The 27,815-nt window shown below is 43.1% G+C and overlaps 1 protein-coding gene across 4 annotated transcripts in view; it reads left to right on the top strand.

Annotated features, from left to right (window-relative positions):
• The window catches only part of TJP2 (tight junction protein 2), a 140,623-nt gene that overhangs the window by 54,687 nt on the left and 58,121 nt on the right, over positions 1-27,815 (top strand). For 3 of the 4 annotated variants that reach the window (XM_033237147.1, XM_033237143.1, XM_033237142.1), the window contains exon 1: positions 3,185-3,564. The exons of the other annotated variant lie outside the window; for it this stretch is intronic. In XM_033237147.1, coding sequence (XP_033093038.1) covers positions 3,505-3,564 — 60 coding nt within the window. In that variant the 5' untranslated portion in view covers positions 3,185-3,504. Of the gene's footprint in view, positions 1-3,184; positions 3,565-27,815 lie in introns of those variants that run through there. 4 annotated transcript variants of the gene reach the window in all.

Below are 27,815 nucleotides of genomic sequence, written 5' to 3'. Positions count from 1 at the left end.
GCTCCCACTCCTGTGTTCTCTGTTTTGATAAAAGCCACCGTCATCTCCTTTAAGTAAGCCAGAAACCTGAGAGTCAGCGTAGGCTCACTTCCCTCTCGCGTCTCCCCATATCTAGTCAGGCAGTCATCCAGCCTCCCGATATACTTCCTTAGTTTCTCTAGAATCTGGCTCCCTGTTGTCTAACACTGCGTAACTTCATAGCCACGTCATCTCTTACCTGCATTCACACAAAAATGCATTTTTTGCCTGTCTTGCCATTCTTACTAACACTCTCCTCCTCGCCAACCCCGTCCCCCACCAACTGTCAAATCCATCTTTATACTTGCCTGGGCAACTTCACCTCCTGGCACCTCAGGAGTAAGCCTGCTGTCTCTTCATTCCTTACTTCTCTCTGTGTTATTTATTACCCTTACTTGGAAGGCTTTTTACCTACTTTGTGTCTCAAAAACTCATTCCGACCTCTCCTTTAGAATGTATAGGCAACCCCATCTCTGGAAAGCCTTCCCTAACTCTTTCCCTCCAGACCACTCTGAACCTGCCAGGAATCTCAGTACTTACACAGTTTATCATTACTTGTTGATTGTCTACTGCAATAGACAGAATTCCCTGAGGCAGGATCCTGAGTATTTTATCAAGGAGTTAACATAGATGTTCGGTAAGTACCTGTTGAGTAGAAGATTTTTGTTTTTTAGACGAAGTCTCGCTCTGTCACCAGGTAGGAGTGCAATGGTGCAATCTCGTCTCACTGTAACCTCTGCCTCCTGGGTTCAAGCGATTCTCCTGCCTCAGCCTCCTGAATAGCTGGGAGTACAGGTGCATGCCACCACGCCCAGCTAATTTTTTGTATTTGTAGTAGAGATGGGGTCTCACCATCTTGGCCAGCATGATCTTGATCTCTTGACCTCGTGATCCACCCACCTTGGCCTCCCAAAGTGCTGTGATTACAGGCATGAGCCACCGCGCCCCACCAAGTAGTTCTTTGGATAAACACATTCTAGGAGTGGGGTTAAAATGTGCAGAATGTGTGAAGAATATGACTAATAAATTTCTTCTCCAAAGAGTTCTATTGATTTACACTGCCACCAACAGAAAAGCCAGTATATCAACTGAACCATGTTTCTAACAACCATTTACTGAATGCTTATCATCTGTCAGGTGTTGTGCCAGAAGAATGGAATTCCTGTCTATAAATATTTCATCATTTCGAGTAGTGCAGTCCAATAGAACTTTCTGCAGTAATGGAAATATTCTGTATCTGCACTGTCCAATAGGGTAGCTATTAGCCACATGTGGCTTCTGAGCCCTTGAAATGAGACAAGTGTGACTGAGGAACTGAATTTGTCATTTCCTCTAATTTTAGTTAATTTACATGTACATGTAAACACTCACTGGTGGCAAGTGGTCATCTTACTGAATAGTGCAGCTCTGGAGAGAAAAAAGGAAACCAGTCAGTAGACATAACTGCCACATTCTGGATTATTTTTTAAATGCTAGTGGCTCTAAGCCCACGTCACTAAGGTGTGGCCATCTCTCAAGCACCACCTAATTTGGGAAATATTTTATTTTTTTCCTTTTTTTTGATTAAAACAATTTTTTAAAAATAGAGATGGGGTCTCGCTATGTTGCCCAGACTGGTCTCAAACTCGTGGGCTCAAGTGATTCTCCTGCCTTGCCCTTCCAAAGTGCTGGGATTACAGGCATGAGTCACCATGCCTCGCATCAGGAGAGCAACGTCTTACATCAGGAATACGACCAAAATGTGTAAGTCTGAAGACTTGAGGCAAAGTGAGAAACGTTACTCACAGTGCTTTTTATCCAGAGGCGTGGACTTAGTTACTCCAAAGGAGGCCAGAAGCATAACACTTCTGGAGAGGCATCTACTGGACTTGTTTGTCCACGAAACTGCTAGACTTGTTTTGATCAGGCAGGAAGTGAAGCAACTTTTCAGGGAGAAAGCCCAGCATCTGTATCTCCTCTGGGGCAGATCACACCTTTTACCTTCTACTTGTGAGCCTAGGTCGAGTTTTCCTTCACAATTAAGGGAAGAGCACGGCAGGCAAAACTATTCTCTTACAAGATAGTTTTTTTTTTTTTTTTTTTTTTTTTGAGACGGAGTCTGGCTCTGTCGCCCAGGCTGGAGTGCAGTGGCCGGATCTCAGCTCACTGCAAGCTCCGCCTCCCGGGTTTACGCCATTCTCTCGCCTCAGCCTCCCGAGTAGCTGGGACTACAGGCGCCCGCCATCTCGCCCGGCTAATTTTTTTTTTTTTTTGTATATTTTAGTAGAGACGGGGTTTCACCGTGTTAGCCAGGATGGTCTCGATCTCCTGACCTCGTGATCCGCCCGTCTCGGCCTCCCAAAGTGCTGGGATTACAGGCTTGAGCCACCGCGCCCGGCCACAAGATAGTTTTTTAAGATTTCAAACCCAAGGTTATATTTTTAATCAGTACCTGTTTGGATTCTCCAAATTAATTTATATGCTCTTAAAATGAAGACACTTACCTAACTGCACAATTCTTTGCACATAGAGGACTTTGAAACGAATAAGCACACTGAGTTGCATTACATGAATCCTGTCAGATAAGCACTTGTGACCTACTGGCAACCTTTTATAAGCTGATGATGGGAGAGGAGTTTCAATCTCTTTATTGGAATTGTTGGAAATGTACCAAAGAGATAACCTGGAGTATATTGTCCTGAAAAGTCCTGTTTTAATATTTAATACGAACATCTTATACCCTTGGAATTCGGGTAGGCAGTTGTTGGGCTAAGAAATCTGGGGTACAAGGCCGTGTATGTGTTGGTTGGCCGGGCAGGCCTCTAGACAGGACTCAAAACTTTGAGGTTTTTCCCAGTTCGACTCTTCGTAAGAGAACAGAAGCACCGCCTGTGTGAGGCCCTGCGAACCTCGCCCAAAAGTCTTCCTACAGGATGGCCCCGAGACCTCATCAGGGAAACCCTGCGGACACTCGGGCCAGCAGCGCCCGGAGCTCACTCCAGGTCTTCAAACCAGGGCGCGCGCGCTCGGAGCTGGACCTGCTTGCTCCAGTGCACGCCGCGGAACGAACCATCGGGCTGGCGGGGGTGGAGGGGTACAGGCTCGGGCCGCTCGGGCCTTGGGCTTCTCCTGCCGCCGCCGCCGCCGCCGCCGCTTCCCGCCCCCGGCCAGGAGTCGCGCATGACGCGGTTCGCCGGGGGGGGCCTCGGAGGCGCGGCGACGGCGAGCACTTTCCCGGCAGGAGTGTGGGTGGTAGCGGCCGATTTGAGAGTTTCCCGGGCCGGGCGGCCCGCGCGGAGGCGCAACGCTGGGGCGAGGGGCGGGCCGACGCCGCCGCCTCCGCCGCCGCCGCCGCGGGAGGAGGGACAAAGGGGTGGGTCCCCGCGGGTCGGCACCCCGGCGGCTGGGGCTGCGGGTCAGAGTACTGTCCCGTGGTGCCCAGGAGGAGCAGGAGCAGAGCAGAAGCGGGATCCGGAGCTGCGCGCCTCTGCGGGACCTGCGTCCGAGATGCCGGTGCGAGGAGACCGTGGGTTTCCTTCCCGGCGGGAGCTGTCAGGTTGGCTCCGCGTAAGTGCCTCCTTGCGCCGCGCGGTTGGGAGGAGGGTCGCGAGCGTGAGCGTGGGAGCGCGGGGCTCTGCTCGCGTGCTGCTCTGAAGTTGTTCCCCGATGCGCCGTAGGAAGCTGGGATTCTCCCACCCGGGCGTGGGACGCAGGGGAGGGGTAGGTTTCACCGTCCGGGTTGATGGCTCGTGGCCTCCGGGGCTCCTAGAACCTTTACTCTGAAGTCACTTGGGCTGGAGATTAAGGCGCGAGTAGGGGACACTGTCTTGAACCCAGTGTCCTGGATTTCTGCTGGCTTGGAGGCGTCTCGTTGTGTCTGTTGTGTCGCTTGCATGTCTTTGTGTTTCCTTCTCTATTTCAAACTACACTCTGTATTGATGCAGTTACAGACTTGTGTGCATGAGAGAAACTGAAAACTCCTCACAGAGCAGAATCCCTTTTCCTTTTCAATCAGTTGCCTCTGTAGTATAAGTACATTTTTTTTTCAGTAGAGAATGGGGATGGAGGTTTGGAAGGACCCACAAAAGAGGAGTGTGATGAATGCTTTGTATTCTGATACTGTCCTACCTGTCACCAGTTCCTTTTATTTTGTGTCTTCATTTGTCAAGTTTCCGCTTTTACACGGTAGTTTAAGTTATAAATAATCAGGGGTTTCTACCACAGGATTTTAACATTCTTGAAATGTGGACAAACTTGGGAGTGAGTGCTCCCGCGCTTAGTAATGGCATACAGCCTCCCACCTCTATTTCAGCTTCAGTTCTTAGGCTAGGCTGCTTTTCTGGCAGCTGTCTGGCCTGAGTAATGATGGTTGTGGTTTCCCTTAAGTTCCCAAAGGAGAGTCATCCCTTGATAGAAACTGCCTTGCGCTGCTCACTCCCGCTCTCAGCCTGGGGAACCCCAGCGGGGAGGAGGGAAGCCGTTTTCTTCAGCTTCCCAGGTAGTCTGTGCTGGGTGTGCTGACGGTCCTCTTGGGAAAACAGGTCCACCTTTGTCAGCATGATTCAGAGAGAGAGGTAATTTTCTAAGAGAGCACACCTGGGCAGATCACTTGACGTGAGAAATTCGTAGCGGTAAATATATTTGTAGCAAAGTACCAGTGCGTATCCTGCTTGAGAGAATGAACATTGATTATTCAGTAAGTTTTCATGAACAACTCCACTTCAGTGTGGGGATTACGGAGATGGGCAGGAGCGTGCCTCTGTCACCCAGTCCTGTTGGGAAAGCCTGCAAGTCATTAAGAATCTGATGAGTGCCATTTAGTAATATGGACAGAGTGCTGGAGCTTCCTCACTGTGGCGAGACGGCAGAAGCAGAGGTGCTTTACTAAAGCACCGGTGGCTTTTGAGGTGTTTCTTGTGGCTTTTCAGAGCTACTTCTGCAGATTGATGAAGGGGAACTTTTCCCCCATGAAATGCTGCTGTAACTTTTTCAGTACCATCCAGTTATTATAATACTGAATGAGCCCCTACTCCTGCCAGTCACTGTGGGAGATACAAAGATGAACAAGATTCAATTTCTGCATTTCGGAAGCTAGTGGACCTGAAACTGTTAAGACTTTACTCTGCAATCTCTGCCGGGATTCCTGAGACTGAGAGAGGGGATGTATGATGCCGATGCACACTCTGTAATACAGAAATTCAGCAAAGGGTGGGATTGGTCCTATATGCACTCCCTTCAGGGATTCTTGCTGGGAATAAAAGACATTTGAACAGATACCTCACCGTGCAAGCCGCTGTAGAAAATGGGGCTAGTAATGCGCCCACCTCACGGGGCTGAGTGAGGTCTGAGTGAAATGATGTAGGGTACAAGGCATGTGGTGGATGCTAAGTAAATGGTAGCTAGTAATATGAACCAAAACGGGTGCTGAAAACTCTTTAAGTGCTGGGTCCTGGGTTGATAAAGGAAGTGGGATCTAGAGATACACGTAGGAGGTGCCAGGTAGGTGTCCAGGAAAAAATTGAAAGAGTTGTTGTTCACACTCTGTTGAAAGGCCTTGAAGACCATAACGAAGCTTTGGGTGGGGGGAAGTCATAGAAATCCCTAATGTATTAAATGACTTGTCTTTCCCTACAAAAGAAGTGAACCAGTTTCCCAGTAAACATTCCACCCCATAACTATTTTTGAGGCATTCATAGGCTTAAGACCAATGAATTTTTACATCACCCCCTGGGGAACTGCATTTGCAATGACTTCTGCCTACGTTTAACTTTTGATCTAGTTCTTTGTACATTGACAAAAGTTCACAGCCAACCATTTCTCTTCAGGACAAGCATGAGAACTTTCTGCATACTACTGAAGGCAAGGGAGATTTTGAGGTTAGCAAGGTTTTCTCTCCTTAAGAAGGTTATCTTTTTAGGAGACACAAGTTCTTGAAACTAGGTGGGGCCACTTTAGTCCTGTGTACAATAATATGTGTAGTAATATAAATAGTAATTTAAAAAGTCATGCAGATTTGGTTGGGGAGTGGCATGAAGTGTGGGCGTGGTGTGGGGTCAGGTTGAAGCCGTAGAAGGGTTTGCAATCACTGCTGAAACTTTTCAACATATTCTACCAACAATATGAGCCACCAGGGAATTCCTTTCCTAATCTCTAGAACGAATCTCATTAAGCAGTTGTGGCTACAGATGAATTTATCTAGGTTGAGAGCTGATTCCCAATAACATGCCTCATTGATTTGACTCTAAGCAGTAATCAGGGGTCTAATAGTTGTTGGACCAGCCAGCTTTGATTTTCCAGAGGTGATTTGGTATATGGTAGTGTCTGAGGGTGAGATTGCCCCAGATGGGAGTGGAGGGAAGCAGAACAGTTTTCTCTGGTGTTTAACTGAGTTTGTGTCTTGATCCTAAATCCAAGGGTCAGGATCAGAAACATAGACTCAGAGGTTAGATTTAACACCCATTTAGTGGGTTAAACACATCAATGGTTATGGGAACTTTGTTAAGGTTTAAAAAACTATTTAGGGCCTATTTCACCTTCATAAGAATTTTTGCAATCAGCCTTTTTAGTAGATGTCCATATAGAAAGTGAATTTGGGAAGGTCTAATGTGATATTACGATTAAACTTTTTGAAAAGGCTATGTGATAGCAATGGGAAAAAAAATTCAGGCTTGGAAATCCAATATGCAGTATTGCAATAGCTAGTTTTAATTTAATTTTTTGTTTGTTTGTTTGTTTTTTGGAGATGGAGTCTTGCTCTATTGCCCAGGCTGGAGTGTGGTGGTGCAATCTTGGCTCACTGCAACCTCTGCCTCCCGGGTTCAAGCAGTTCTCCTACTTCAGCATTCCAAGTAGCTGGGATTGCAGAAGTGAGCCACCGTGCCCGGCCACTAGTTTTAATTGTGGTTGGTACCTAGGAAAGCAGTTGATTGAGCTAGTATGCTGCATACATTGTAGTGTGAGAGACAGAGTTCTAAGTTGGAGAGTGTCTGCTTCCACTTTTTCCATTTCAAAGTACTTCTTAGAACTGGGTGACTGACAGCTAGAGCCCCAGAAGACCTGCACAAGCTGGGGCAATGGCTCCCCATAACAGTGATGGTTTCATTCTGTTTTTAAAAGGAATTCTTGTCTCTGTCATCCAGCTGGCCATTAAACAACCAAAGCTTCATCATCCTAGATAACCTGTGAGCTCTCAGAGGAGACAGAGTAAGGACTGTCATACCCCCACAATACCTAATCATTTAATAAAATATTTTCTCTACTTTTTATGCTATGCCCTCAACGTGCTGTCCAAAGTCTGATATACAGACAGACTTACAGGTGGTGCAGGAAGATACATACTCTATTTTTCAATTATGCATGAATATTATATTTTAGGAATAAAAAGCAGAAAGCCAGCTACCACATCTATTTATTTCATGACTAGATTGCTTAGAATGAGGCAAAAATAAATATTAAGTAAAGCAGCGGGTTTGCTTTAAGAAAAATTATCAATTGGGAATGAGTAATATGAAGCTAAGGCAAAAATGGTAAAGATAGCCCTTGACATCTAAGGTGTGCACAGTACTGCTTAACATTTGAGTGTGGCGCTTACTAATAGAGAGCCTAGTATACCTTGACCATGCCTTCAAGAAAGTCAAACACAGAATGGCCCAGAATAGCCAGGAAAGTTGAATTTGATGGACTTTCTATCTTAAGCGTGTGCATCCTGCTCTTATCCACCAGATGTCTTAGGTGTGGTTGCAGACAGTGGATTTGTAGAGCTGTTTGTTTTAATGTCTGGCCCAATTCTCATTCCTTTCTCTGCTTCCATAAGCCATTCTGCAGTTTTTAAAGGTCTGTTGGTATGACATTTTTGATATGATAGAGTGATAGGGGAGGAAGTATTTTGGCACTGATGAAGGACATCACTCTATTATCAAGTGACTCTTGCTCATGATTCATTGCCGAAGAATGTGGACAGCCAAACAGCTTCACCTATAAATGCATTTAATTTCTCAAAGTCAGAAGAATGTCGACTGGATAAGTTGTTCTTTTCTTTTCTTTTTCTTCTTCTTTTTTTTTTTTAATATGAAGCTTGTATTGGTCTGTAAAATGGGCTTTAACAAGGATTTTCGTGGGAACCGGAAGCCTTGAGGTAGAAAACAAGTAGCCCTGCTTTGACCTAGAGAGATGCGTGCTCAAGGTAGGCGAATAAATCAAGGAGAAGAGAAAATACTGTTTCAATAGACGCTAGTGATGTGTGTGTTCACACCATTTATGAGAAATCCTAAGTTTTCAATTAGTAACTTGTACTTTAGTCATTTAAAATCAGCACAGATATTTGTTTAGTGCCTCTGCCAGATGGTTAAAGTTAAATCAGGTTTTTTAAACCTCAAAAACAATGTAGCTGTCCTTAACCGTTTACACACCACTGTATACTTCAGACCATAGTCAGATACATTTTGTTATAATGAATGTGTATTTTGACTTTTAGCCCAATTAGAGTATCAGTGGTTATGGTTTCTATTTTGTTTTTCTTCCTACAGTTACTGTATGGGGGTGCAATAACAGCAGCAGTGGTGAAAGTGAATTTCTTTCTTTCTTTCTTTCTTTTTTGAGATGGAGTCTGGCTCTGTTGCCCAGGCTGGAGTGCAGTGGCGTGATCTTGGCTCACTTCAAGCTCCACCTGCCGGGTTCACGCCATTCTCTTGCCTCAGCCTCCCGAATAGCTGGAACTACAGGCGCCCACCATCACACCCGGCTAATTTTTTGTATTTTTACTAGAGACAGGGTTTCACTGTGTTAACCAGGATGGTCTCGAACTCCTGACCTTGTGATCCACCCACCTCGGCCTCCCAAAGTGCTGGGATTACAAGCATGAGCCACCACGCCCGGCTGAAAGTGAATTTCTTAATGGATCTTCCATGAATCAAATATTTGTGTTTTAGGAAGTTAGACTGACCAAAAGATTGTAAATCATACCTTTAATCATGGCAAAGATCTTGTGTCACATTCTTGAGTACACATGTTTACTAAATTTTACTTATATGTGTATGTGAACATGGACTTCAGAATTAGTGTGGTAATTATTATTTTTATTATAGACTTCAATCAGCCATATAAAATATATGCATTATATTCACAGGGAAAACATGGTATCATCTTTGGAAACTTTATAGTATGCCCTATATTGTAGATACCCTATATAACTATGGGACTAAATACATGAGTTAGTGACAAGTCAGGCATTTGGAGGGAATGTTTGTAACTCATTGTGGGAGAGAGTTATTAGAATAGTTATTCTTACTGGTAGGTAACAGTTATGACTGTAATGAATAGATTGTGACTAAAATCCAGTTATGCCTTTGCCATCGTATTAAAAGCTTTGATGGAGACATGAGAATATTGCAGATACTTTGGATTTTGTCCCTTGAGTTGAAGGTAAACAGAGAAAACAGTACTTTCTAGTCATCAGTAGGAATTAACTCTTCCAGGACATGTAGCTTCAAGGACTTTCTAAGTTCTTCTGAGGGGGAAATAATGCTCCGTTTGGAGCTGTTTATTTCCATTTGTTGAGAGTCATTTGTTATCAGAGTAGTAAAGGAAGCGTTCCGAGTTCTAGGTTGTGTTTCTTTGATGCCTTATAAGGCGGAGCACACCTGAGACTCTGGGTGGAGCTCTGCAGTGGGAACAGGAGTAAGTAATATAGGCTTCGAGAGACAACCATTCCGCTCTCAGTCCTTGGAAGACGGTTCCTAGGTGTATATGGCAAAGCAGATGAAATTATTTGAGGGAATTAATTGGCAAAACTTAACATTTCTGTTTTTGAAAAGAATGAATCATTTGGAAGGAACTTCCTGGTGAGCTCAGTTTTAGCAGCCTGGTTTCTCCCTTAACTTCTGCAGTCTGGCTGAGTCAATTGTGTTCTTGCCTGTGATTGGTGAGGATGCGCATGCTAGTATTTATTCTAGCCCTTATCACTTCCCATCAGCCCTGAGTCCCTCCCTGGTCTGAGTCATCTTGGTAACCCCAGAAGCTAACAGAGCACCAAATATATCCACTAAAATTGGACTGACTTGATTTGGGGCAGGCTTGTTGTATAAGCTAGTAGGAATAAGATACTAATTGAGAAATTAGGACAGTGGATTCCTGACATTTATGTAGTGAGTGGATGATCATTTGTTAGAATTGCAAATTTCATCCAGAAAATTTTATCTAAAAAAAATTATAGAATTTCATCCAGACCATTTTTGTAATGGCGTGGAAGCAGCATCAGCTACACCACTGATTAGCTGGGTGACTTTTGCTGTCTTGTGACTCTAGTTCTCGATTTCTCTCTCTCTCTCTTTTTTTTTTTTTTTGTGATGGAGGCTAGCCCTGTCGCCGAGGCTGGAGTGCAATGGCCTGATCTTGGCTCACTGCAATGCCCACCTCCCAGGTTCAAGCGATTCTCCTGCCTCAGCCTCCCAAGTAGCTAGGGTTACAAGCATGTGCCACTACACCCTGCTAATTTTTTGTATCTTTAGTAGAGATGGGGGTTTCACCATGTTGGCCAGGCTGGTCTCGAACTCCTGACCTCATGATCTGCCCACCTCGGCCTCCTGAAGTGCTGGGATTACAGGCATGAGGCACCGCGCCCGGCCTAATTCTCAATTTCTTTATTGAGAGTTAATGAGTAGTTACAGTTGATCGTCTCAGTCTTTTGCGCTTAAGATTCTGAGGGTTTTGAAGTTTGAGTATAAAACCTAGAGAACATTCTAAATGATTTCTATTTGTTCTTATCATCTTAAAATGTTTTCGTGTTCCTTAAACTATGTTTGCTTTCTTTCTTTTCTCTTTCTTTTCTGTCTTTTCTTTTTTTTTCTTTTCTTTTTAGTGGATTCTCTCTGAAAAGCATTTTTTAAAAAGACAAACAGAGCCCAAGAGTGACTGGTGGTTGTTTTGCTCATGAAGTGATGGAAAGATCTATTATTCAGTTGCAGCTTAAATTATGTACCAGCACAGCATGTGCTGGATTCTCTTCCTTACTCTGCAGCCTAAGCCAGCAACTGCAACCATCTTGCAGAGCTTCTTGAGAATCCTTCTTCCTCTTCCTCTCCTCCCCCATGTATTTCTCCCCAGGGCCACATAGCCTATGATATACGCTTGGAAGGAGGAGCATATACGCTTGGAAGGAGGAGCAGGCCTGCAGCTGGGAGCTCTTTCTGATTTGTTCTTCACAAATGTGTTGAAGATGAGCCTACTGGTCACTACTGCAAAACCACATTGTTCACTGGTGTAAAATTGCTCCTGTCATCTGAGTTTCAGCATACCTTCAGGCATGTTGGAGTTTTTCAACATCACCTTAGGCAGAGTACTTTGCCTTCCTGGGATTGGTCTGTTTAGTGTCTGGGTGAGTTTTAAGAGGGGAGAGAGATTGTGGCATCTTAGACACTCACTGAAATTTTCCAGAAATGGAACTGGAAACATTTATGCGTTTCCTTCTGGTGTTATTATTAAAGCCTAAAAACAAAGGCAAGTGGCAACACATTGAAATGAAGAGGCCCCAAGTTTGTTTTGAGCCTAAATTGAATTTTAATCAAAGGTCTGGGAGAAATATTTAGTCTACTTATACTATTTAAGTGCACAGTTTGGCAGATGACTTTGGGAAGTGAAGGATCAGAAAGAGGCAGAAAAGGTAGACTCAGTTTGCCAGACTTAGAGCTAAAAAAATTTGCCTGATGTTTCCACGAAGAAAATTTTCCTGTAGAAGCAGTGGTGTGTCCTCTGTTACAAGTCTGCTTATTGATAATGAAGGTTTTTCTGTGTTATCAATTTCAATGAAGTTATATATGTTATATGTTTGTGTACACACACACACACACACACACAAATCTCAAGTAGAGTGCTTGATAAATTTTTTTTCTTTTTTGAGGTGGGGTTTCATTCTTTTTGCCCAGGCTGAAGTGCAATGGCGCCATCTCGGCTCACCGCAATCTGCGCCCTCCGGGTTCAAGTGATTCTCCTGTCTCAGCCTCCCGAGTAGCTGGGACTGCAGGCGTGTGCCACTGTGCCCGGCTAATTTTGTATCTCTTTTTTTTTTTTAGTAGAGACAGAGTTCCTCCGTGTTGGTCAGGCTGGTGTCGAACTCCTAATCTTGGGTGATCCACCTGCCTCAGCCTCCCAAAGTGCTGGAATTACAGGTGTGAGCCACCGCGCCTGGCCAATGAATTTTATTTATTGTGGTGAAGTACACATAACATTAAGTGTACCATTTTAACCATTTTAAAGTATAAAATTCAATGGCATTTAATACACTCACAGTATTTTGTAAACACCATCATCACTCTCTAGTTCCAGAGGTGGATGCATTTTTACATGAATGTGTTCACCTGTTCACCTGTGTGATTACCACCTAGATTAAAAACTGGAATTTTCCATCACTCTAGAAAGTTCTCTCTTGCCACTTTTCGAATGATTACCACACCTACCTACAAGGGAACTTCTCTTCTGAGTTCTCTCACCATGGAATACTTTTGCTTGAACTTGAGAGAGGACCCATATATAAAGAAAATGAACGTTTTATGTCTGTCGTCTTTCACTCAGCCGAACCTCTGTGAAATTCATCCATATTTGTTGCGTGAGATTCAGTAGTTCTTTTTTGCCGCTGAGTAGTATTCCATTTATATGCATCCGCTACATTTGGCTTATCTCTTCTATTGATAGGTATTTGGGTTATTTTCAGTGTTTTTGCTCTAATGAATAAAGCTGCCGTGAAAAGCACCTACACGTTGCCTTGTGGACATGTGCACTCATTTCTCGTGTGTGAATTCCTAGGACCATAGGTTAGGGATTTTTTTAAAAACTTTTTTTAAATTAAAAATATATTTTTTTGAGACAGTCTCACTCTGTCACCCAGACTGGAGTGCAGTGGTGTGATCTCAGCTCACTGCGACCTGTGCCTCCCAGATTCAAGTGATTCTCCTGCCTCAGCTTCCCAAGTAGCTGGGATTACAGGCATGTGCCACTATACCTAGCTAATTTTTGTATTTTTAGTAGAGACAGGTTTCTCTTCAACTCCTGAGTTCAAGCAGTCTGCGCACCTTGGCCTCCCAAAATGCTGGGATTACAAGTGTGAGCCACCATGCCCAGCCAGGTTATGGGTGTTTAACTTTGATTCTTTACCTCTGAAGTTAGATAGACCTGGGTGTGAATTCTTTTGTCCTGCCACTTGCTTGCTTGACCTTGAGCAATTTACCTTTTTCTCATGTTCGGTTTTCTCACCTGTAAAATGGGCCCACCTTATCCATCATGGTTCAGTCAAGAAAACATGTCATTCTAGCTATTTCAAGGAGAAGGGGATTCCATACAAAGTATTAGTTGCCTTCAGAACAAAGAAAAGGCAAATTGTGCAAAAAAATGGAAGCCCACCGCTGGCTTTCTGATTTGCCGCAAAGAAAGTTAGAAAGCTGGCCAGGCGCGGTGGCTCAAGCCTGTAATCCCAGCACTTTGGGAGGCCGAGACGGGCGGATCATGAGGTCAAGAGATCGAGACCATCCTGGCTGATACGGTGAAACCCTGTCCCTCTACTAAAAAATACAAAAAACTAGCCGGGCGAGTTGGCGGGTGCCTGTAGTCCCAGCTACTCAGGAGGCTGAGCCAGGAGAATGGCGTGAACCTGGGAGGCGGAGCTTGCAGTGAGCTGAGATCCGGCCACTGCACTCCAGCCTGGGTGACAGAGCGAGACTCCGTCTCAAAAAAAAATAAAAATAAAAAAATAAAGTTAGAAAGCTGCTGCCACCCAGAGCAGACCCAGGAGGTCTTGACCTTCTACCTTCTCAGCCTCTCCAGCCTTGAGGGTGGTGAAAGGGCGGGGAACCTGGACATGCTGGAAAGCTCATGTCTGAGGATTCCAACTTTTGCCTGCTACTGCTGCTGTCTGTAGGAAGAAGAAAAACAAACGGCTTCTGCTTTCCTTCATCCTTCCAGATCTTAAACACGTGTACCTCGCTGGTAGAACTCTGTTGGCAAGAGAGCTGGGGGGTCTCTGGTAGAAACAGAAACTCAGTGCCAGCAAAGAAGAAGTGGCATAGATGCCATCTGGGGTTGCTTTGAGGTGCTCAGTAAATGGCAGTGGTTATAATTTATTATTTTCATCATTATTCCTCAAGAACTGCTGCTGCAGTTCAGACTGATTTCTTTCTTTCTCTCTTTTTAGTGTTTTTTTTTTTTTTTTTTTTTTTTTTGAGACTAGCTTGCTCTGTCACCCAGGCTGGAGTACAGTGTGCCATCACGGCTCACTGCAGCCTAGACTTCCCTGGCTCAAGTGATCCTCTTACCTCAGCCTCCCGATTAGCTGGAACCACAGCCATGTGCCACCACACCTGGCTAATTTTTAAATCTTTTGTAGAGATGAGGTCTGTCCATTTTGCCCAGGTGGGTCTTGAACTCCTAGGCTCAACCGATCCTCCTACCTTGGCCTCCCGAAATGCTGGGATTACAGGCATGAGTCACCATGCTTGTGGCCACCAGACTGATTTCTTTCTTTCTTTCTTTCTTTCTTTTTTTTTTTTTTTTGCGACAGAGTCTTGCTCTGTCACCCAGGCTGGAGTGCAGTGGCACAATCTCAGCTCACTGCAACCTCTGCCTCCCGGGTTCAGGCAATTCTCCTCCCTCAGCCTCCCGAGTAGCTGGGATTACAGACGTGTGCCACCATGCCTGGCTAATTTTTGTGTTTTTAGTAGAGGCAGGGTTTCACCATGTTGGCCAGGCTGGTCTCAAACTCCTGACCTCAGGTGATCTGCCCACCTTGGCCTCCCAGAGTGCTGGGATTATAGGCATGAGCCACCATGCCCGGCCCAGACTGATTTTTATAACTCATGTTCATTCTTCTCACTTTATAGTCATATGGATGCGACTGTAAGAGCTCCCTGCCACATAAGGTGTTGTTTTTCTGGAAGGGCCTCTCAGATTCTGCATCTATTGATCTGTGATTCTAGGTACTTTTCTAAAGGAATAAGCTTGAGAAATTAGTTTTCAAGCCTGTAAGTTAATGTAGAGCTGAAAGGTGACTTAATTCTAAGAGCTGCTGCTTTGATGTATAATTTTATGGAACCTAATGAGTGTTTTCTTTTCAAAGCCATTCCAATTTATTATTAATAAAAGGTAATATATAAATCTGGCTGCTAGATGGGGTTACTTTTTTCCCTGTCTTTAACTTCCTTTGTCTTTTGATAAATGAGATGGAAGATTGTTATCATATTTTGTACCTCAAATCTCTTGTAGAGGGAACACTGTAGTCTACCAAAACAGTTGGCAGAAGTGTCTGTCCTGTTATGAGCTTATTTTAGGAAACATGAGCTATAATGTAGTGCTTTTAAGACATTTACAAATCTTGAATCAATATTGGCAACAACCTCTCTGTAATGATGTCACACATGGAAAGAACTGAGTTTTTCTGAACTTTAGAATGTGAATTTTTTCCTCCTTCACATAATTTTTCCTATAACCCAGACCTGTTTTACTTTCCAGGGACCCTACTATTACTGCCCTAAGGTGATTTGCTAGAAACGGAGTGGTCAAGATGTATTGATTAACATTTTCGGCTTCTGTAGTACTACTTCTGAAGGCTCCTTGCAGAGAAATTTGAAATGATAAGGAAAGCAAATATTCTAAGTGGAAAGATAAGTATAACCAGTGACTATTTCAGCCACTGGTTTAGCAGTTCAAGTGAGCTGGCTGTTTGTAAAGCTTGCTTAGTAAATGAATGTGCTAGAAATACATTGACAGAATTTGGTTTTATCTCTTTTTCTCCAGACTTTTAGTCGGCCAGGGCTAACAATGGATGTCCAAACAGTTTACAGTGGCTGATATACAATGCACAAAGGGCTTCACTGTTTGGAGACTGGAAAATAGAGCCAGAGGGGAGCTTCTTATGGGCATTGACCTAATTCACTTCTTTTGGCAAAAATGCTTGGTTTGAAATCGACATACATATTTTTGACCTAAATATCTATCAGTATTTCAGCTGGTAGTGTTACAGCTGGAGGAAGGGACCCGTGGTGTTGCTTTGTGTATTTTTATAAAGTACAGCCTTTATTTTTATTTGACAGTATTGTTTAGAAGTAAATTGTCAAGTGAACTAATATTCCACAAAAGTTAGGGAAAGTTAAGAGAGGCAACTGAAATTCCATCAGTTTCCTCCTTAGTCCCTGGAACCTCCCCCACAATCAGGAATTTGTTAGTCACCTGCTTTTTAAAGATAAATTTCTCTGTGGGTGTTTCTGCTGAGAAATGTGGGGAAACAGGACTGGGTTAAAAATAAAATTAGTTCAGGCATTGCTGAACTTCTAAGTATCATGTTTGTGATGCACTTTTCCAGGAAACATAAATTGGCAATGTTTTTGCTCCTTTTTATTACCACAGAAAGAATATTTGCAGTCAGCATGCATGGCCTGCTCTCGCCTATTAATAGAACAGAAGGAACATACACATGTCTGTGGGGGAAAACATCTCATTTGGCTTAGTAGTAAGCTCCAAGTAACAATTGCATTGTTGTTCTGAATTGTCTTTGAGTGTGATTGGATGATTAAATATAAATGTTGACCTGATTGGATTATATCACAGCAATGAACTGTCCTAAAACAACAGCTGTAACATACCACTCCAGACGGTTACCAGACTTACTTGGCTGGCTTTATATTTAAGTGTTGTAGAAACTGGGGATGCTGTCATTTCTGTTTCTCTTTTTCGTCTGTTCCAATTTGAGATATACTGGCTATGTTAGTGTAGTCCGCTACATGGATAGTCCTTTATCTTTCAGCAACATAAGCAACATAAGCTTTTTGATTGAGATGAGCGTAATCAAAAGCAATGCGTGGAAACAGTGAACTGTAAAAAATGTCCTCAATTAGATATAGGCTTCAGTGCATGTGTTTATCCTTTCAGAAGATCAGTGGGTTTTCAGTGAGGGTCTAAACCCACTGGCCTGGATTCCACCTCTGGTTGGATGGGTGGTCAGTTTTAACATTAGGGAGTATTGATTGTGAGCTCTTGAGGGCAGGGCTGGTTCTTTGCATTCCTAGGTAGGGATGGTGTAGAGTAGCTGCTCAGTAAATAGGGGAAGGTGAAAGGAAGAGAAGGGAGAAGGTGAGTCTCAAAAGCCTGGAATGTGATAAGCACATGTTTATCACACTGAGTGTGTATTCTCTCCCCTTTCTTAGAGTATTCCTTGCCTCCTGAAAAAAGCACTTTGCAGGAAATATGGAGATCTTTTGAACCTGTGACTGTATGGTTGGACCGACAAGTCCAAAATATGCATTAATGGAGCTTATAGAACTGCTCTGAGAATGTGTTCTTGAGTTCCACAAATATTATGGGATGTGTTGGGGGCTGGCTCACTCCAGCTCAGTTCCCGTGTGTTAAGTGGAACTTCTGATCTGTGAAATACCTAACCATGGCAGAGCCCAGGAGACAAAGTAAGGTGTGGTTTGTTTTGCTGTAAGACCACGTTTGGTTAGCTTTTCTCTAGCAAAGCTGGGGAAGGAGATCACAGGGCTGATGTAGTGTTAGGCCCTTGGTGTAGATCTCACTGACTTTTCCCAATCAACAAGGGGTAAATGTTAACCCTATTTTGTAGGTGGGAAACGGAGGCTCAGAAACATTAAACTGCCCAGTGTCACATGGCTTGTGTGACAGGGAGGGGATTTGAGCCAAGATCCATTTGACTAATTTGAAACCTGTAGATTCTGTCAACTCCACCTGTCTCTGCTTTTTAGAATCACAGTGGCAAGAAAATAGGAGAAGCTTAAGGCCCTGTGTTGATTATTAGGAGTTTAAACATCATTGCTGAAAGTACTTAGAAATATTTGTATCTCCAGAGAATCTTGAGTAACAGTAACATATCAATGTTGTCAAGAGATGTCTTCATTCATCAGAGACCTCTCTGTGCTCATTACTGTATGAGATCTCAAAGACTCTAAATTCTCTCTAAGACACAGCCTTATAGGGAATTATTAAGCGATTATGTATATAGCTAGCTAAAATCACAACTTTATTATAGACATGTTAAGAATATGTCTTATCATGTGAGAGTATTCTTTCTTCAAGTCCATAGCCTCTAGTTAGAAATGACTGTGTTGTTCCATCAACCACTTCCCTCAAAAACTATTATTAATATCAGGAAAAACATATGGTCACAAACTCTGGGGTTATAGAATTGGAAAGGACAGCATAGATATGCTGTGTTTGCCTTGAGGATTGGAATTCCATTGCAAGTTTCCTTGGGGTCAAAGTACATCTCCTAAACCATCTAATACCTCCAAGAGATTTTAGGTTATCAGACAGCCACACTTTAGTGTAGAGTAGACCAGTCAGCTTTCTTCTACTGTCTAACTGACACCATACACATTGTTAGAGAGATAATTTTGATTGGGGATAGAGTTAGGGAATTTTGAAGCCAGAACATTCTGGTGGTGGAGCAGATACTGCCTAGACGTTGGCCTCGGGACAGGGTGGAGGAGGAGGACACTGATAACCAGAGCAACCAGCCCAAGGTGTAGAAAGACCTAGGAAGTCTCCGCATACAAACTTTGCTTCTTTCCTGTTTCTCCACTGAACCCTAAGAAGGGTTATTTATCTTAGGTGCTTATTTATCTTCCTCACTGTCTTTCCCCAGGACCCAGAATTGATAGGTTAGTTGAGTTTCTGTGGGCAGTCTAAGGTTGTGTTACTATTTAAAATGTTAGTAGCATTTTCAGATTCACTGAGATTCTTGCTGAGTGTGGTGGCATATGCCTGTGGTCCCAACTACTTGGAGACTGAGGCAGGCAGGAGGATCGCTTGAGCCCAGGAGTTAGAGGCTACAGTGAGTTCTGATTCCAGCCTGGGCACCACAGTGGAGACTCCACCTCAAAATCAAAAAGGAAAGTTGATTCTTGGTTCTAACTCAGTTGTGACAAATGGTGGATATATGGTGCTGACCAGATTCTAAATTGTACTTCATGGTGGGCAAGGGAAACTTCCAATGCCTATCCCCTCTCTTTAAAAAATTTATCCTATAGCAGTTTGCCTTGAGTTGTGGGTGCCACCTCCCTCAGTGTCTTTTTCTGAGGGTACATAAACTGCATCCTAGCTTGATATCAGGAGCCAAGGTCTTTACTTCTCTGTGTCCAACATAATTTTTCTGCACAGTGTCTTGCCTAATACATGTGTTGATAATACTGATAAACATAGTTAATCTTCTTCTTTGAAGATTATCTGAAGCAAGGTTTTGACTTTAGGTCAGCTTCCCCTGCAGTATGTGATTGGAAACTGTGAACAAGTTCAGATTTTAGTTTAGGTAAAAATGTAACCAGAGAAGTTGCTACCAAGCATAGTTCACTTTGAGCTGACCAAACTTTTGGATTATGTACTCACTGAGAACTTATCTCTTGTTAATTAAATAAGTACAAAGAAATCAATAACCCAATAAAAACACTTATAACAAGTTTATCCCCAAATGGTGTGCTTGATGCTAAGGACAGACCTAAAGTTTGTTGAGGATAGAAGTGAAAAAAGAGGCAAAATAAACCAGGAGTTGAGATGTGTATGTACCTGTACCAGCACCCGTGTGGGCGCCTCGCAGGTAGGGTCCATGGCCCCTGCATGTCAGTCTTCTGTTACTAACTTTTGCATAAATTGAGTCTGGTGGTTAGCAAGCTACATACAGCCAGCTGCCTGTTGGTTGTTTGTTATCTGCCGGCTAGCTAAGAACTATTCTTGCATTTTAAATGGTTATATAAGTATCTATATGATCTCCTTGATTTTTGCCTCTTGTAATGGAAAGCCTCAACTATTTATTGTCAGGCCCTTTGAGAAATGTTTCCTGGCTCCTGCCTCACACCTCCCGGAAGCAGGGTGTTAGCTTGATTGTCTCCAGTTCTGCAATCTGGGAATAGTAGATCAGGATGCTGACTTGTGGGAAGATGCTGGCTGCATGAGACGCCCCTGTCTGCAGTCACTCATAGCTTGGAAAAACGAAAAGGCAAAGGGGTTGGATCTGAGCACTGACAAGCAGGTTTGCTTCTGGTTTCAATGTAGGACTGATAACAAGGGCCACTTGAGAAGTTGCAAACGCAGATTTCCCAGTGTTAGGTGGTGACCAATAAAAGCACATTTTGTTTGTAGGATGTAGAAAGGCCATAAAACTGAAATGTCTTTCTATCATCAAACATTTCTGTCTGTGTTTTTGATGTTTCAGATGTCCCTATTTCTCTGGATTGCAGGATTTCAACTCTGCCACATGGACTGTTGCGTTTCTGAGTTGTTGACTATTTCAGTTCCAAACAGTTCGTTATTTCCTGTCAGAGGAAACTTCAGAGTAACAATGAAGTGCTGGTGTGGGTTCAAAGGCTTGGAGAAATGAAAAGCAGTGGAGAAATTTTGTGAGGTTCCTTCGGCTTAGAAGATTCAGAAAGGCTTTGAGCGAATGAATGTATGTGTCAGTCACTGTTACTCCAGGTCCATTAGCTGTTCCCAGGCCTTTCTGTGTCATAAAAACAAACATCATTTTGTGGGTGGGGACTGTGTCCTATGTTGACAGGTCTTTGTTTTCAAAGCCTGATGTACAGTGGAGACTAAATGTTCAGTGACTGTATGCAGTTCATTTTTTAATTAATTATTTTTTTGAGACAGAGTCTCACTCTGTTGCCTAGGCTGGAGTGCAGTGGTGGCATCATCTCAGCTCACTGCAACCTCCACCTCCCAGGTTGAAGTGATTTTCCTGCCTCAGTCTCCCAACTACCTGGGATTATAGGCACGTGCCACTGTGCCTGGCTGATTTTTGTATTTTTAGTAGAGACGGGGATTTGCCATGTTGGCCAGGCTGGTGTTGAACTGCTAACCTCAGGTGATCCACCCCCCTCTGTCTCCCAGAGTGCTGGGATTACAGGCGTGAGCCACCACCCCCAGCTGTATGTTTTAAATCTTATATTAAGCTTATACCACTGTTGATTGCCTTTGCTAGAGTGGGGCTTATTGTTAATTTTAGAAACACCCCTCATTTGAGTGGTACTTTACAGTTTATAGCAACCTCTACATAAAGCTAGGCATGGTGGCATATGCCTATAATTCCAGCTGCTTGGGAGGCTGAGGCAGAAGGATTGCTCGAGCCCAGAAGTTCGAGACCAGCCTGGGCAACATAGCAAGAACTTATATCAAAAAATAAAAAAAAATAAACTTTCATATAAAATTCTCACTTGATCCTCACCAAGAACCCCGTGAGATGAATGTTATTCACCGGATGCTCAGAGAACCTAGAGATGATACAGCTGGCTAGTGCATACCAGGAACTTGAACTACTTATAAACTGGAGCAGTCGGAGAAAGCTTGGTGTGTGTGACGTTGTCTGTCTCTTGGTCTCCAGGCCCCAAGAGGAAGCAAAAGCCTAATTCATCTCGGCAAATGCAGTAGAAGTTCTTGCTTGAATTTTCTTTCAATAGACAGTTTTTGGTGGTGGTTTGTTGCTCTCCTTGGGATAAACATTTCTTGATAGTGCAGTTCTTCCCTCAGTATGTTCTTATTCTAGTGTGTACATCCATTTCTCTGAATGTTTAGTAAACATTTCTCTTGCATACCCTAATGCCAGTTTCTTACCTACTCCTCAGTAATGTGCTGCGGCAGTGGCTTTGGGACCTGGTGTAGACATCATAGGTTGCATTATTCATTCCTCACAGTGACAAGGGGATCTTGATTGGTGCTAAGTCCTTGGATGGTTCCCTTGGCGTCAGTGGTTCCGAGAGAGCCATCACTGCAGGTGTGATCGGTGCCAGGGTCTCCCTTTCCTTCTTCTCTCTCACTTTTTTTTTTTTTTTTTTGAGATGTGGTTTCACTCTGTCACCCAGGCTAGTGTGCAGTGGCACAGTCTCAGCTCACTGGAGTCTTCTGGGCTCAAGCTGTCCTCCCACCTCAATCTCCTGAGTGGCTGGCACTACAAGTGTGCGCCAATACGCCTGGCTAATTTTTGTATTTTTAATAGAGACAGGATTTCACCATGTTGCCCAGGCTGGTCTTGAACTCTTGAACTCAGACGATTCACCCACTTCAACCTCCCAAAGTGCTGAGATTACAGGCATGAGCCACCACACCTGGCTTTTATTATAATTTTTAAAGTCTATTTCTAATTTCCTCTGAATTATGTTTTGAAATTTTCAATTTGTGGGGAACCGGCAGTCTCTCCCTTTTTCTTTCTGCATCACTGCACCACCTAGTGGATAATACATCTGTTACCAGGCAGTGGCCTTTGATGATTTCCTGTAACTACAAATTCTACCAAAAGGAAAACTGGCTGCCTTTTTATGCTTTTAAATCACATATAATTTCTGCCTGCAATTTTTGTTATTAGGCAAGTACGGACTTTTTGAGAGGAGCTTAATAACGTTTAATTCAGAATTTTAAAAAATGTCAGCCCGTATCAGAAGTTTCCCATGTCACCAATGGGATAACGATGCAGACTGTCAGCTTCACTCAGTTTATATGATAATGGCATACAGGATAGAAGAATGAAGTCTTCTTCTAAGTTTAGAAACAAGGCTATTTCAAACACCCGAACTTTTTTTAATGTTTTTATAACTTGCTTTCAATTGCATCTGCTCTGTTTTATTATTAAGTCAAACGAATTAGGAAGGCTTGTTGATTGGCATTTTCATTATTTTTGGTAGCTTGGCTTTGGCTCCACATTTGATACAGGAAACCTCACCTTTCCCCTCCCTGTCTTGTCTTTGCTGCTGCCCCCTGCCTGGATGGAGTATGTTCCTGTATGACGGAGCAATTGTTTGTTTTTCTCTGTTGATTTCCATCAGGTGCAGTGGGCACCAGTCATTGTGCTAAGTATACCATGCAAGAACACATTCAGTTATCACATTTATGATATTTTAAATATGTAACATACTTATGCAGTTGAAACCATAAATTGTAAGATTTTTAGTCTTGTCCGTAGATTAACAGTTTAAAATAAAATTATTGTGTCTCTTACTGACAGCTGGTGAAATCAGTATTTTCAGAATATCAGTTTGGTAAGTTTTGTCATGTGCCTCTGTAAGGAATTCAGTCTTCCTCTGCGCTCCCTCAGCCTTCTTATTTTTCCCTCCCAGGAAAAAGTTTAGAGATTACCAAAAGGATTCTTAAAGTGTAAAAATGAATTTCACTGTTTTTGAGAATAAGTGCTATTTTTTCCTTAAAATCAGGCATTCGGCTCATGGTTGCAGCACTGTAAATTGCTAAGAGTTATAGGTCATTACACATGAAGAGGCTTAAAAATGCCCTTTGATCTGTAATTAACTACAATATATGGAGCGGGAACTGTATGCACACAGTGTCTGCCATAGCATTAGTTACACTAGCAAAAAATCGGAAATGGCTTAAATGACTGCTAGGGGTATGGTTAATTATATGGTAAATGTGGCTATTTACAAATTTAAATTAACTAAAATTAAACATTGCATTTTTCAGTTGCAGTAACCACATTTCACATGTTCAGTAGCCACATGTGGCTAGTGGTTACTGTGTTGGACTGCACGGCTATAGAACATTGTCACCATGGGCAGAAACTTCTGTTGGAGAGTACTGCTAGACAGGTGCTTCTCAAACAATTTTTTTTCCCGTCACCTCCCTGATGAGAGGTGCTTCTCAAGCTTTAATGTGCATATGAATCACATAGGGGCTCTAGTTAGAATGCATATTTTTATCAGTAGGTCCAAGTTAGGGCTTGAGATTCTGTATTTTTAACAGGCTCCCAGGGGTTGGCTACGTAATACCCAAAGGGTCGGCTTCTTGCATTTATTCTCCAATTCTAATAGGAAATGCATGTGTTTGAAGCTCAGGACTCCATATGTAGGCTCACTGGCTTTATGGGATTAACCAGGCTCATTGCTATGTGGCACTAATGTGTCCCTTTTTTCTTTGGGAACCATCCTCTGATGGTGCCCATGGTCAGGGAGGGAACAGTTGACCTTGTGTGTTTCCTATGGGGCCAACCTTGATTGCATTTAGCTGAGCAGCTCTAATAATTGGTTTTTCAACCTACCTTTTGACAAAACCGTTTATAATTATCTTTATCTTGGTGCCTATTATGGGAGTGGTGGTTTGTATGTATGTTTGTTTTTTTAAAGTGAAGCTGTGTTTCAGTGTTATATGCGCTTAGTCAGGTTTAAAATCATAGGGTAGACAGGGCTGTGCCTGTGTTGCCAAATTAGCACCTTCCTTTTGGCTTATTAATGGCTTCTTTGTAATTACAAATAAGAATGGTCTGTTTATAGCTTAGTGTGTCAGAACTAGGAACATAGAGGTCTTAAATGTAATTATCTGCTGATTTTTTTTTTTTTTGCCTCATATCTTATGAAGATTGGACTCATGCAAATTTGCATTCAAATTGTGACCTCTTAGTGGTGGGGCATTGCCATGGGCAAGTTCCTTGAGATCTCACGCCTTCCTATTTTTGTGTGTGAAAAAAAGCAGGAGTAGGGTTTTTGAAGGATTAGCAGGCAATAGCCATAAAGTACTTAGCACGGTGTCTGGCATATTATTAATGTCCGGTCAGTGATGATGTGTTTCAGGCCCCCCTTTTCCATGGTGTTCACAAAGGCACAAGCATTAGGGAACTTGTACATATATACCAAAGCTGACCAGTCAAAGAGCCAGAAATAGAATCTGACCTGACTCCCTTCCTGCACCCTCTTGTTACCCACTCACTGCAGAAGAGTTACTTAGCTGTGTTGACTGGACCCAGGCCAGTGGCATAGAAATAGCTATCATGCTTGCAAAGATGTTCTGAGTTGTCAGAGTGATTGAATCCATGATTGGTCTGGTGCCCAAGCACCAACAATCATGTTTTTGTTTGTGTGTTTGTTTGTTTTTTAAGAGACAGGGCCTCACTCTGTCACCCAGGCTAGAGTGCAGTGGTGCCCGTGTAGCTTACTGCAGTCGCAAACTCCTGGGCTCAGGCAGTGCTCTCTTCATGGCCTCCCAATGTGCTGGGATTACAGGCATGAGCCACTGAGCCCAGCTGGGATTTCTTTTGATTTGAAGACCAGTGATCAGTCACTAGTAGGTTTTGGAAGGCACAATAGGTGTATAGCGGACGGGCAAGGTTCTTCAGTGGAAAGGATATAAGCTTTCTAGCCACACCAGCCTGAGTTAAGAGTCTGTCCTCTGCCACTTTTTACTTGTATGACCTCAACCAACTTACGTTACTTCTGACTTCAGTGTCCTTTCTGTTAAATGAGTCTATTAATAATGATATTGATAATAGCTAAAATTGAGCATGTACTATGTGCCAGGCATTATCTTGATTTCCATACATGCATTGTCTGATTAAATTCTCACAACAACCTTAGAGAGGTGGGTCTTGTTATTGCTACTGCCTCTGCTTTACAGATGGAGGAAACTGAGGCAAGGAGAAATTAAGTAACTTGCCCTGGGTAAAGGGTAGAGCATGAATTTGAATCCACACTTTCTGACTGCAGACTCTACAATGCGCTTTTTTTTAAAAACAGCTTTATTGAGATATAATTCATATACCATACAATAAAAGTATGCAACCAGTGGTTTTTAGTACTGTATATTCACAGAGTTGTGCAACCATCACCACAATTTATTTTAGAACATTTTCTTCACCCCAAAAGGAAACCACATATCCATTAGCAGTCACTCCTCATTTTCCCCAAACTCCCATAGTCTTAGGGAGCCAGTAATCTTTCAGCCTCTGTGGATTTGCCCCTCCTTGACATTTCACATAAATGGCATCATACAATATTTGTCATTTTATGTCTGACTTCTTTTGCTTGTTATACACACACACACACACACACACACAATGTTTTCTGGAGACAGAGTCTCACTCTCTCGCCCAGGCTAGAGTGCGGTGGTGCAATCTGGGTTCACTGCAACCTCCGCCTCCCCAGTTCAAGTGCTTCTCCTGCTTCAGCCTCCCCAGTAGCTGGGATTACAGGCGCCACCACACCTGGCTAATTTTTTGTATTTTTACTAGAGATGAGGTTTCACCATGTTGGCCAGGCTGGTTTTGAACTCCTGATCTCAAGTGATCCACCTGCCTCGACCTCTCACAGTACTGGGATTACAGTCGTGAGCCACCATGCCTGGCCCTGCTTATATTACTTTTAAGGATCATCCATGTTGTAGCATGTGTAGATACTTTGGTCCACCTTATTGTTGTGTAACAGTTCATTGTATGGATGTATCACATTTCATTTATCCAGTCATCAGTTGATGGACATTTGGGCTGTTTCCACTTGTTTGCTATTTTAAATAATACCGTTATGAACATTTGTATACAAATTGTTGTGTACACATGTATTTTCAATTTTCCTGGGTTCTGTGATGTACTTGTTGGTTTTTTCTTTTTTTCTACCGTGTGTTCATAATGCTCTTCTGAGAGGAAGAAAACAGACTTTTCTTACTTGGGAGCGGTCAGCTTATTTGCTGCTACAGTATTAATGATGGAAAACCCTCATCAAGAGTGCTTATCCTGTGATGGGTACTGAGCAATGCTCTTCAGAAGCGTTACTTTATTCAATCCTCACAATTCGAATAGGGTAGGGATCTTGACCTCATTTTGCAGATGAGGCAACTGAGCCTTACCAAGTGAACTGTTCCAGATCACAGAGCTTGGAGAGTGTGTAGGGGACTGAGCTTAGACCCAGGTGTGTGTGACAGCCTCCAGAGCTCCTGCCACTGTGTTATGTGGACACCATTGGCTACCTCCCACTGGAAGGTTTACCAGCCTGGATTTTACAGAGTGCTTTCATGGGGTTTGCCTGGTTTCACCCTGTGAAATGGGTGATGATGCCATCGTTTGATGAAGTGGCAGTGAAATTGAGTGAGCGCCCAAACTCATGGGTGACTTGAGGTGCAGTCTTGGATGGAGGTCTGTTTTTGGAGTTTAAGTTTATTGCTGTTTGCATTTCAACACAACTGCTTTGAAAGCTACAGGTTGCCTCAGGCACCCTGTCATCCTTTCCTAATTATTATTTTTTTTTTTGAGACTGAGTTTCGCTCTGTCACCCAGGCTGGAGTGCAGTGGCATGATCTCAGCTCACTGGAGCCTCTGCATCCCAGGTTCAAGCCATTCTCTTGCCTCAGCCTCCCGAGTAGCTGGGACTACAGGCACGTGCCATGACACCCAGCGAAGTTTTGTATTTTCAGGAGAGATGGGGTTTCACCATGTTGGCCAGGCTGATCTTGATCTCCTGACCTCAGGTGATAACTCCCGCCTCGGCCTCCCAAAGTGCTGGGATTACAGGCATGAGCCACCATGCCTGGTCACCTGTCCCAATTATTTATTATTTATTTAAATGCACGCTAAAAAATTTACCTTAGGTGAATAAAGGACAATGTGGTTAAAAAACACAACTCAGTAAATCTGGTACTCTTCAGTGGTAGGTCTGGGGTCTCGTTGTGTTAATTCTGGTGACCTATCACAAACCCCTCTCTAAGCTTATTTATGTAGCTTTTTGCCTTTAAACTTGGTCATCACCAAGCTGTGTCCATTGTGAAGTGTGTGCTGTGAGTGCATTGCATACACTATATTTAATCATCCACTGTCGGCACTCATTGCGTTGTGAAGGGAGGTTAAGGAGCTGGTGAAATCACATCTGAAACTGAAATACTTGTGGAATAAATGATGAAAGGGTTTTATTTATAAAACAAACACTATATAAGGGATCGTTGGATTAGGTGGCAACTAGTTTATTGCTACCAGGAGGGGTTTAAGTTTCAGTAGACCACAGGACTTGGTTTATAATGTTAAAAATTATTCGTTTTTGGAAGAACAAGAGTTGAACTCATTTTCTGCCTTCTCTGGGAAA

The sequence above is a fragment of the Trachypithecus francoisi genome, unplaced genomic scaffold (assembly GCF_009764315.1).
Source record: "Trachypithecus francoisi isolate TF-2019V2 unplaced genomic scaffold, Tfra_2.0 Lachesis_group16, whole genome shotgun sequence".
Lineage (NCBI taxonomy): Eukaryota > Metazoa > Chordata > Mammalia > Primates > Cercopithecidae > Trachypithecus > Trachypithecus francoisi.
This window is presented reverse-complemented; position numbering and strand designations above follow the sequence as displayed.